The 12,254-nt window shown below is 41.3% G+C and overlaps 1 protein-coding gene across 1 annotated transcript; it reads right to left on the bottom strand.

Annotated features, from left to right (window-relative positions):
- Positions 1–1,337: 1,337 nt before the first annotated feature.
- atp6v1ab (ATPase H+ transporting V1 subunit Ab) lies at positions 1,338–12,052 on the bottom strand. Its single transcript, XM_061093461.1, has 15 exons — positions 11,972–12,052; positions 8,134–8,237; positions 7,108–7,236; positions 6,586–6,800; positions 6,359–6,496; positions 6,111–6,262; positions 5,844–6,006; positions 5,650–5,758; positions 5,370–5,492; positions 4,373–4,487; positions 4,204–4,267; positions 3,917–4,120; positions 3,721–3,815; positions 3,384–3,555; positions 1,338–2,248 (listed from the first exon to the last, which is right to left on the bottom strand). The coding sequence occupies exons 2-15, from the start codon at positions 8,213–8,215 to the stop codon at positions 2,156–2,158; spliced, it is 1,854 nt and encodes a 617-aa protein (XP_060949444.1). The 5' UTR covers positions 8,216–8,237; positions 11,972–12,052; the 3' UTR covers positions 1,338–2,155.
- Between the last annotated feature and the right edge of the window lie 202 nt (positions 12,053–12,254).

Here is a 12,254-nt window from a genome sequence, read left to right as displayed (position 1 = left end):
TAATGAGGTGGACACACTGCGCATAAGGAACAGATTTGTGGGAAAACAGAAGAAACCAGTAATAACTCAGCATAAAACTAAAACCTCCCTGACCCAACATCTCTCATTTTGTTCTCGCAGTGATATAAACTGACTCGACACTTGAATAAAGGACTATCAGACATGTAAAGACGTCCAGCGTGTGAATAAAACGCCTTTACGCACGGTGCCATGCGCGCACGGCTGTGCCATGGCACCGTGCGTAAAGGCGTTTTCAGCAAGTCTCCATATGCGCATGTTCCGGGACAAATCTGCTCCCGTCAGTGACTTACCTGGCACGGCACGGACCCAGGACTTCCTCTGTGTGTGTGTGTGTGTGTGTGTGATAAAGTTTCCACAGGGAGACACTGCTCGTCCCTCACAGATCTGAGAGAAGTGAGCTGCAGGTGCATGTCACCAAACCGGGGGAACAAACTTTAAAGGGAGTTGTCACCTCGTTGATGACGCTCATTGGTCTCGATGCAACTTTCTAATGGCTCCAAAAAAATGACCTCTCCCTTAGGGTTAGGATCATGTTGTTTCTAACCCTAAGATTCTGTTTTTGAATCAATGTTCCTTTGCATAAAAAAAAAACATTGTTACCTACTTAAACAAACGAAAAGCAAACTCTGAGGGGGGGGGGGGGGGGTATTGTAGTCAAAGCATTGGAGAGAATATTCTGACATAAAATTAACTTTCCACTTTTTCCCTATGATTGTTAGAACTCAAGCATTTCTCAGAAAAAACTCAAAATGTTACCTTCAAAATTTACAGTATTAGTGACACCTTCTCTAATGTAAAGACTAGTTTCATTCCAATTCAATAAGTGGTTCTTATCTTGAAATTGTATTAAAAAATCTAAGTCAATTTAACTATTATTAATGCGTTAAGTTCCCTTTATATAGAATTGTTACGTTTACCTAAAATGTAATAGTATTATCTTTTTTTTATTAAAGGCTAATGATTCCCTTTGCTTTTCTCAGCCTTTTTATCTTGAGACTGAAATAAAATAAAGATTTTTCTTAGTCTAAGCTTCACAAAGCCTCAATATTGAACTTAAGAAAACAAATCTGATATGGTGAGGTATGTGTAAAAATATATAAATAAAAATAATCAATAGACACCCACACACCTTGAATTTCATTGAGCTGAGCCTGATTGCAACTTTCTAATGGCTCCAAAAAAATGACCTCTCCCTTAGGGTTAGGATCATGTTGATTCTAATTATAGATCGGTACTTTTTATTCCAAGTAAGGTGAAGGAATGTAGCTTTGTGATGCTTTTCCTTTCATTCCGTTTTATTAACAAATAAAAGGCATTTAAAAGCTACATCAGGACATCTGTACTTTTGATTGCAAACATTTAAATGATCTTAGACTAAGGACAGTTATTAAAAGATTGTTATTTTTAACCAAGGAGCATCTTAGAGGCAACAGGTGAGTGTTATGCAGAAAGACCAGTTCCACAGCATGTTGAGAAACCATGAAGTCAAACAGTGAACAAGCACAAACACACACACACACACATTATTCTTTTCTCCCCACGTTTTAATTCTTTGGGAGTAACACAATGAAAGCATTGAACAGCAGAGCGTCAGAGCTCGACACATTCACACAGTGAAGTACACACAACAGCATGAAACACAACCATAAAAACCAAACAAGAAAAAACAGAACAGCAAAGCCTTCACGTCAAAATGCTGGCAATAAATAGACTGATCTTTTTTTAATTTATATTCAATACTCTTCTGTACAGATGGTCCATGAATTACATTACATCAACTGAACGCGCCTCTTCAGGAAGAGCAACACAGCTACACAGGCAGCAATCATGTAAACAACAGAGGAAGGAGGAAAGAAGGCGAAGAGGTCCCTCATTGGAACACATTAAATCAGAACACACACGTGACCTTTGACCAGGCAGAGGATCCAGGGTGAGCCCATACGAGGCTACAGAGAATAATGAATACAGTACAACTTTCTCTTTTTCCTTCCACGTACAATTGTGCACAAAATCACCGGCAGAGGAACACGGGGGAGCACACACAGGTTCTGGGAGTTCGAGGAGGAGGCGGAATGTGATTCTGCAGTGGAAGAGGTCAGAGATGAAAATCGAAGAGGTCTCCAAAGGTGGGAGTCTATTCCTCCAATGTACGGAAGCTGTTCTGCATGTCCTCCAGCAGCTGAGCGTACTCGGCCTTGATCTTCACCTCGCCGTCCTTCACCGGGTCCTGCACAGATGGAGGAACACATTCTTAGAGCGTGAGAAGAAAACAAGCCGGCTGAGCAGGATCTTTAGTATCATCTGTGGAGTTTTAACAATGACCTGTGTTCTCACAAACACACGGTCCTCTCAAGGGAAGGGAGTTAAACAAAAGAAATACACTTTCCCTTCCTTCTGGGATGATGCACAGAAGGGCTTGGCATTGTCAGAGCTTAGTACTTTGTCTTTCTTAAAGTTATTTAGTTTGGAAACTCATGCTACATATGCATCTTTCCTGTATCGTGACAGGACATATCTGGGCCTGTTTCTGTTTTTGAATCAATGTTCCTTTGCATACAAAAAAAACATTGTTACCTACTTAAACAAACGAAAAGCAAACTCTGAGGGGGGGTTATTGTAGCCAAAGCATTGGAGAGAATATTCTGACATAAAATTAACTTTCCACTTTTTCCCTATGATTGTTAGAACTCAAGCATTTCTCAGAAAAAACTCAAAATGTTACCTTCAAGATTTACAGTATTAGTGACACCTTTTCTAGGTTCATTCCAATTCAATAAGTTGTTCTTATCTTGAAATTGTATTAAAAAATCGAAGTCAATATAACTATTATTAATGCGTTAAGTTCCCTTTAGGGCTGGGCAAGTTAACTCGTTTCAATGGAGTTAGAGTTAACTCGATTAATTATTTTATCTCGCATTCACTCAGGTTTGATTATTTATTGTTTTATTGTGAAAGTCAGGCTTTTATTTTGTGAAAGTCTGTTGCTGACTGCTGCAGAACAGGAAAAAAGAAAATAATGCTGCAGAACAGGAAAAAAGAAAATAATTGGCGGATAAACAATCGAGTTAACTCATCACTTGAGTTAACTCGATTAAAACAAGTTAACTTGCCCAGCCCTAGTTCCCTTTATATAGAATTGTTACGTTTACCTAAAATGTAATAGTATTATCTTTTTTTTTATTAAAGGCTAATGATTCCCTTTGCTTTTCTCAGCCTTTTTATCTTGAGACTAAAATAAAATAAAGATTTTTCTTAGTCTGAGCTTCACAAAGCCTCAATATTAAACTTAAGAAAACAAATCTGATATGGTTAGGTATGTGTTAAAATATATAAATAAAAATAATCAATAGACACCCACACACCTTGAATTTCATTGAGCTGAGCCTGTAGAGGATTTCTCCCATGTGCTCCTTGATCATGGCCCAGGTGATCTTGTTGTCGCTCTGAGCCGTGGTCTCCACCGCGTGCTGCGCCATGTCGTAGAAAGCGATCGTGTTGGAGAGGATGCCCACCGTCTTATAGAAGGGACAGAACCTGAAGAGAGCATCAGTTAAAGTGATCAGTAATCAAGAGATGAAATCAATAATTCTGTTTTAGGCTTTAGAAATGCATATTTAGGACTTATCAGATTTACAGTGACAAAAAAAACGTAACTTCAATGTCTCACTTTGAGTCCAGTAGGAGGAAAAGTAACGTTACCTGTCATAAGGTGTGTAACCGTTCTGCTGCAGGAAGTCGTCTTTAATCAGTTTGGCCACCTCCAGTGTGATTTTATCTGTTTCTGCGAGTGAGGCCTGTTAAATCAAAGTCGTGACCAGGTCAGCAGATGCTTTACAATGTGATATTTCTGCAGAATCAGTCTCTCATTTTGAAGCTAATTATAACACTGAATTACCTTTCCAACGAGCTGCACAATCTCAGCCAGGTCCTCCTCCTCCTGCAGGATTTCCTTGGACTTGGTTCGCAGGGGCACAAATTCCGGGAAGTGCTTGTCGTAATACTCGTCGAGAGCTCGGGTGTATTTGCTGTAGCTGATCAGCCAGTTGACAGAAGGGAAGTGCTTCCTCTGTGCCAGCTTCTTATCCAGACCCCAGAACACCTGAGAGAAGAGAGCACGGTCACTGAAATACTGAAAACAACTGAGCTACTTAGTTCAAGTGAGACTAGAGTTTGATTATTTACCTGTACAATACCGAGTGTGGCTGAAGTGACAGGGTCAGAGAAGTCACCACCAGGAGGTGAAACACTGAGGAGAGAAACATTTTCATTTAACTGTTGTTGTCCTCCAGTTACAGTCAACAGAACATGTGCGTAGTACTGTCTCCCCCTAGTGATGTAAAGCTGTACTCACGCCCCTACGATGCTGACGCTGCCCTCTCTCTCAGGGTTGCCCAGGCACTTCACCCGGCCGGCACGCTCATAGAAGGAGGCGAGACGAGCACCGAGGTAGGCAGGATATCCACTGTCTGTGGGCAGAGTTAAAAATAACTGATTTTTATACACAATATATGTGACAAATCTGCTTTACGGAGGTAAATCGACTGAACACTGCATCACCCAACTGGCTCTCGTTCAAAACAAAGAGGCGTGAGCTCCAATGTGAACACAGGGGACTATAAATGTGAATTCAGGTGATATTCTTAGCACAGATTCACATACACATCATCTCTGCCAAGGGGATTATGTTTTCATTGCCGTTTGTTTGTTTGTCTGCAGGTTTACATAAAAACTACTGATCTGATGGTCATGAAATTCTATTATAAATATTACTATAACCCAAAGAAGCACTCGTTCAAATATTCATAGACTCCTTGTTCTAAATTTGGTTTTGGGCATTAAAGAAACTCAGTTCCCTCTGTATTGTTTCTGATTCATTCTTGATTAGTCAAGTTCTTATTGGTTTAATCAATCCAGCTACAGTTAGATTATACAACCTTGTGCTATTTGATGGTCTGACTAAAAGGTTTAAGATCCAGGAAATAAGCAACAAACACAAACTCACAAGTCTTCCTATCCTTTACTTAATCAAAGGTTGTTTCTTCTCACACTGATTTGAGAAGTCAAAGGAGGAAATGAGAGTGCGGTTCTTTATAGGACCAGCAAAAAAGAATTGTTCACGGTCACGGCTACTTCCTTTTATAAAGCAGAAGCCAGTCACTAAAAACCATGTGATTTACACCAAAATGATTTTCTAGTCTCTTGTAATCCAGTTTGAAATTTGAGTCTGATGCCGTAGCTGAATTTACCACCTGATGCTATGTGAAGGTTTTTTTGATTTCCATTGCCAGGAATTTATTGCTGAAGCATGAATCCTTTTATTTATGAACTCCAGCAGCCTCCAAACTTACCAGCAGGCATCTCAGCCAGACGGCCAGAAATCTCCCTGAGAGCCTCGGCCCAACGAGAGGTGGAGTCGGCCATCATGCTCACGTTGTATCCCATGTCTCTGAAGTACTCGGACAGCGTGATTCCTGCCGAAACAAAGTCAATCAGTGCACAAGGCTCGTGGGAGATAATCTACAAGCAGGATCACAGGATAAGAATGAATGAGTCATCCATTGAGTTACGCTGCTGATTGATTTCATTGTGATTGGAGAGGGATTCATGATAGTTTTTTTTTGCAGTTACCTGTGTAGATGGAGGCTTCTCTGGCAGCTACAGGCATGTTGGAGGTGTTGGCCACCAGTGCTGTTCTCTTCATGATGCTCTCTGTCTTCCCACCCACCTCCATGGTCAGCTGTCGGCCACACCACACTAACAATGTCAGTGACCCTGTCAAGTCACTCTAACCAGTATGAAGAGTGATTGGTGTCACTACTCACCTCAGGGAAGTCTCGCAGTACTTCTGACATCTCGTTACCACGCTCCCCACAGCCGACGTAAACGATGACATCACTGTTGGAGTACTTGGACAGGGACTGGGAGATGACAGTCTTACCACAACCAAAGGCTCCTGGGATGGCCGTGGTACCTCCTTGCACACATCTTCACAAAGGAAACAGTAGAAAAAAGAAGTTAAAATGGCTTTAAAGAGAGGTAAATTGTCTTTCTCTGAATGTTTTGATTGAAAAGGTGGATGTAGGACTCACGGGAAAAGGGCGTCCAGAACTCTCTGTCCAGTCAGCAGCGGGTGATTGGCAGGCAGCTTCTCTGTGACAGGCCGCACTTGTCTGACAGGCCACACCTGCACCATGGTGAACTTCTCCTTGATGCCCTCAAACTCCAGCTCCATCACCACATCCTAACACAGACACAAACACACACGTTAACAACAAAGCAACAGCTAAAAGTCACTTTGATTTTAGCAGTGCTAACGATGGAGGCTTGTTGAACTCACGGTGACGTCATAGTTCCCAGGCGGAGCCACGTAGGTCACGGTGCCTCTGTTCTTGGGGGGCAGCATGATCTTGTGCGTGATGAGGGAGTTCTCAAACACATTGCCATAGATGTCTCCCCCTGTGATGTGACTGCCAACCTAACAGTAAGAAAGGGAAGTAGATTTACTACTGTGTAATTCAGTTAATTATTCCAGCGTGAAAAGAAACAGTTTGCAAAGACACAAACCCGCAAGCTCTTGCAGGGAGTAAACTCCCACTTGAGGTCTCGGTTCAGGGCTCCGATGTTAACGCCTCTGGGGATGTAGATACTCTGTGTCATGTCATTGATGTCCTTCAGGGGTCGTTGGATGCCATCAAAGATAGACCCCATGATCCCTGGACCCAGCTCGACAGATAGAGGCTTCCCCGTCCGCAGCACCGGATCTCCAACCGACACACCAGCTGTGCTCAAGCTCAGGAAAATCTAACGTTTGTGTGAGAGCTCAGAACAGTTTCTCAAAGAAGATGAGAACACACTCCTGAGTTCAGTCTGATACAACAGCTCCACACTTCATCTTACAATCATGACCGTTACAAAACACAGACTATTAAACACAAAAAGTCAGCTTTCCCTTTGTAATTCATTAGCTTTTGAATTACATGAACTAAAACTGGTACTATTAGGGTTATCAAGTCACCAAATTATATCAGCAACAGTAATATTACTACCAGGACTCTGGGGGGGGACATTGTTTAACAGTAAGGATACATGTCTCCTCGTAGACCTGGATGGTCGCCATGTCTCCCTCCAACCTGATGATCTCTCCCACCAGCTCACTGTGGCCGACACGCACCAGCTCGTACATGGCTGCTCCCGCCATGGCTGTGGCTGTCACCACTGGAAATACAAGCGTGGTGTAAATCATGAGAACAAATGCATTTAGCCTGGTATCGTTAGACGGATGTGGACGTGTTTGTTGTGGCAGCTTTATCAAAAAACTACTGTGTCCCCACTAAATCGAACTGGCACAAGATAATTATGGAATGTTTTCCCCTTGAGTACCTGACCTGTCTGCTTCACTCTTCAGAGGGACAGTTCATGAACATTTGGACTCCATATCTTCACTTTTCCAGCTCTACAGTGGCTTCAGTGCTCTCGAATGTTGTCCTCGGCTAGCCTTAGGCTCTTTATCTTTATCTTGTTGTCATTGCACTGATTGGGTGAATGTGAGTTGTAATACTGAGTGTTGTTTTATTGTTGTTATGTCAATCAGGGTTCATACACATTTTGACCAATGGATTTCCATGACTTTTCCATGACTTTTCGATAACTTTAAACCAAATTTCCATGACCGAATTTGTGAAATCTCGGTGTATACGCAAAAAAGTGACAGAATGTAGTATTCAAACTAACAATGAGAATTCCAAGGCAAACAGTAAACCTTAAATGACACAAACCCAAGTATGCCTGCTTATATTTTGAGAGTATTTCTTTAAAAAGCATATGAATTATTTAAAACTCAGCGTAAATGAACGACATGAAAATATGAATATAACCAATTTCCATGACTTTTCCAAAACTTTTGGGAGATTCTTTTTTTCCATGACTTTTCCAGGCCTGGAAAAACACATTTCAAAATTCCATGACTTTTCCCGGTTTTTCATGACCATACGAACCCTGGTCAATATATAAAAAGCTCAATAAACATATTTGTAAAAAAAAAAAAATAATCGACTGTGTGTGTCTGTGTGTGTGTGTGTGTGTGTGTGTGTGTCTGTGTGTGTGGTGTCTAACCTGGTCCAGAGACTCCATGAACATATCCAAACTCGCTCTCCCTCTCCTCATCCCTGATCATGGGCAGCTTGGACGTGTCCATCTTCACGGGTTTAGTCGTCTAACTGTGAGGAGAGTGGGGAGGAGAAGAATAAATTGAGAGAAACATTCAACAAAGAAGAACAGAGGGAAAGGAGAAAATAAAACAGATGAGTGTTACAGTAGCTGTCAACAGCAACAACAAGATCTACGTCTCCATTTTAATAACTAAGGATTTGATTAGCAGCCGGTCACCTGTGTTGAAGTGAAAGCTTTGATTACTGAGATGACAGCTCACTTCATCTGAGGTAAAACGGCACCAAGTCTATGACATCTGTGAAATCTAACTTTGCTTTTCCGCTGTGTTAATGGCGCTGTTCACAAGGATAAGGGATTATGTCCCGGGAATTAACTGTACCACCAAGCCAAACTTAAATGGGTGGATGACATGACGCATGATTTTTCTGTAATTAAGTGTGAATGTTTATTTAGATGCATTTTACCACTTAAACAACACATGGATGTGATGCATGGTGTACTTTGTTTTAAACTTATGATTTTGTATGAAATATCTGTTATGTTTTGATTATATTTTAAGGTGAATACGCAAAATGTTCTGCGGTGTGACCGTAAAATAGGTGAAGCATTAAACTTACATATTAACAAAATAAACCAGAATTATCTGGAGCAGGTAATAACAGCCTTGGCATTATATTGTATATAATGACTTTATTAATATTAGGTTTTAATATGCACAAAACTAGTATATAAGTATTTACAGCAAAATAACTTTCGGAACCCAAATGCTGTCCTGTGGCGTGACATGGAAAATCTGATTTTTGAAACGGCAGTTACATGGACAACTACAGGGGCCCTTAGTTTATTCCACTACCAGGAAGCCCCCCAGATGTTGGAATGTACTGTGTATGTTGAAAGGTGACTGTTAACCTCTGATTTATTTCATAAATGTCACTCTTTCTGTCAGACAATGAATGTGTCATTTTTTGAGAGTCCTGTAGTGTGACGGCTGTAGTTAAAAATGTGTATACTGTTTCACCCTTATTTGTCAACTACCCATATATACTGAACAATGCCATATCTCTCAGTGTTACAGATCTAGGCTGCAACCCCCCTCCTCTTGGCTGCACACACATCTCAGGTCCTCAGTCCTACAGTCAGAGTGACGTGTCAGGCTAACAAAAGAGGGGAATCCCACGCAGTGCAGCATCTTCCTCTATTTCCCCGTCACATGTGTACAGACAGTAACACAAAGCTTGCTCCTTTTTTTTATTATGTTTAATATCTCTAATTCTAATTTTCTATCCTATTATTCACATTTTCCCTCACTTGTTTAGGTCATATCTGTAGCATCGACCCTCAGCTACATGCAGGAGCAGCACAAACCAGTCACCAGTTGTGAGTCGTGACTGCAGATGCGGTTTACACACTGAGGGGGTGGGGGGGGTATGAGCTGCAGTGTACTGTGTGTTCCAGAGAGGAGAGATCAAACACACACGCTGGTATTGAATCCCTCATTTCTCTTTCGCTATCCGACAATCCCATCACACACTAGATCTGTGTCCTTTTCTTGTCCTTCCCACTGATGCACAGATCTTCCTGTTTACGCTCGGATGCTTTCACCATCTGTGCAGGAGAACAGCAGCTCCACCAACAGGTCAATGCAGGAATTACAACTACAGCTTGGAAAGGGGGTAATACTCAAACCCCCTGGTTAATAATTTTTTTTGAAAGACCCAAATCAGACCACATTTTCCTTAGGGCTGGCGATATGACCAAAAATGATAAATACATCGATAACAATCACAATGAATGTGATTTTTATCCGTGTTAAGTTTAAAGAATGATTTTTGCTCTTAAGTGAAAGTTGTGTTTTTAAAATCTTCTTTTCTAGATTATTTACGTAGTATGCCTACTCACTGTGCTCCCCCAAGGCTAATGCAATATATTGACATATATATTGAACTTCATATTACAATAATTATAACTTTATTGCCCAGCCCTATTATCTTGCTTTTGTAAATATGTAATTAATTGTGTTTTAATTCAATGGCAAACTGGGAAGATCTTGAACATCCACACGTATGCTTGAACTCTCGAGGTATCAATGTCTCAATCATGTTTTTTTAAAGAGCCTCAGACTGCAGAATACAGAGGGAAGATAAGGCCTATTGTTTTCATGATTAATTCATCACAGACAGACAGTTTATATAAACCAAGCAGATCAAACTACAATAACGTGTAAAACATGTTATAAAGACTTTTGTGGTGTCAGAGGATTTGACATAAATTCTCATTTAAATACTCCTACATTGGCTCATAACTCCCAGATAAAGGAGTCACGGGCAAAAAGCAGTTGATCATGTGATCCTGGCACATGACTGACTGGCATCTGAGTGAGCCTCTTTAAGGAAGTGGAAAAACAGGCATGGTGCAAAACTGGGAAGTCAGCACTCGATCGGTCTGTGGAAACACTGGAGAACCACGGTCCCTCTGCAGAATAATGAGAACGTGTCTTACTAAAGATAACTTCCTCCTTCAAGCATCCCACCACTGACCTTAGCTGGAGCTGTGCTAGCTGTGAAGCACTGGTAGAGGGGGAATAGAGGAAGGAGGGGATCTGATGATGAATGCCAGATATTGAAGTAGAAAGAAGGGAAGCTAATGAGTGAAACAGAATAAAATAGCAGCACCTAATAGGATATATATTATTTGTAACTAACTAATATTATGAATAAGAGAACGTTATTTTATCTAGGCTTTTGATTTGATTGATTGGAATTTTATTTTATTTATTTGTATTTGTATAATTACGTCTTTATTTACTTCCATTTATTCTTCTATTTTATATATGTATTTTTATTTTATTTAATCTTATTTTAAGTTATTTGATTTCTGCCCCTTTTTCCTTTACCCTGAGTGTTTGATTGTGGGTTGGGGGGTGTTCATAAAGGTTTGTATGTTCATAAATGTTTGAATGTATGTTTCTTATATGTAAAACTCAATAAATATATTGTTAAAAGAAAGAAAGAAGGGAAGCTGGGTTGGTAGCCAGGCCCAGAGAGGAGAAGGCTGATTTGTAGGGATGAAACCCAACCTTCGGGGATGAATAAAGTAATCTATCTATCTATCTATCTATCTATCCATCTATCATATTAAAGTAGAAAGAAAGGAAGCTGGGTTGGTAGCCAGGCTCAGAGAGGAGAAGGCTGGTTGGGTTTCATCCCTACAAATCAGGATTTGTCTCCTGATGCTCATCTTTGAACATTGCAGCAAAGGATAACAGTGAGATAACACTGAGTTGTGTACATCTACACAATGAGGTCTGTGCAGGCTGAGAAATGTGACATGTGTGTGTGAGAGGGACACACACAACCTCCTCACACACTCCTGGTAACTGCAGGTGGAGGATCACATGACTGAATGTGACTGTTTATAACACCAGACAAGTCCTAGGTGTGGTATCATGATTATAAAGTAAAACATGGTGACCAGGGCTCTCTGATGTGGAAAGGTGGATTTCTGATTTAGCTAATCTACATCCTGCAGCGTTCAGATCCAGCTGACACATCATAAACAATGTCTGTCATCCCCCCTTAGTCCCGTTCCTTATTCCCAGTATAACGACCCCCGTTAGCTGCGTTGGTTGCGGGCTTTAATGGAAACGACTCTGGTCTCTCGGCCTGGTTCGCGTTTGCTGGCACAAGCAGGTTTTTTTTTTTCAGGATAAACGAACGTCTTCCTCATCGAGTCACGACCCAGATGAAGGTTTGTAAACATGGCGGAGGAGCAGGACACTCACCGTGTGATGGGACCCGGCGGTTCGGCGTCTGGACTCGGCTGAGACACGACGGAGCTCCGGGGAGACGGTGACAGGACTGAGGTCAGCTGACTTCATTCACTGGCCTCTCTTCTGCTGGGAGGGAGGGGGGGCCACTGCAACCGCCGCCATTTTGGATCCGCCTCCCAGGATCCGCCGCAGAGATTTTAAAGGGCCGAGCACCAGAGCAAGCGAAACTTTATAAGCTTGTTTTAATTCAGTTTGTAGGTTCATAAGACTTTAACTATTCAGTTTTCAAAACCAC

This window comes from Limanda limanda, chromosome 20, assembly GCF_963576545.1.
Source record: "Limanda limanda chromosome 20, fLimLim1.1, whole genome shotgun sequence".
Classification (NCBI taxonomy): Eukaryota; Metazoa; Chordata; class Actinopteri; order Pleuronectiformes; family Pleuronectidae; genus Limanda; species Limanda limanda.
Note: the sequence above shows the minus strand (reverse complement) of the source record. Positions and strands in the feature narration are given on the sequence as shown.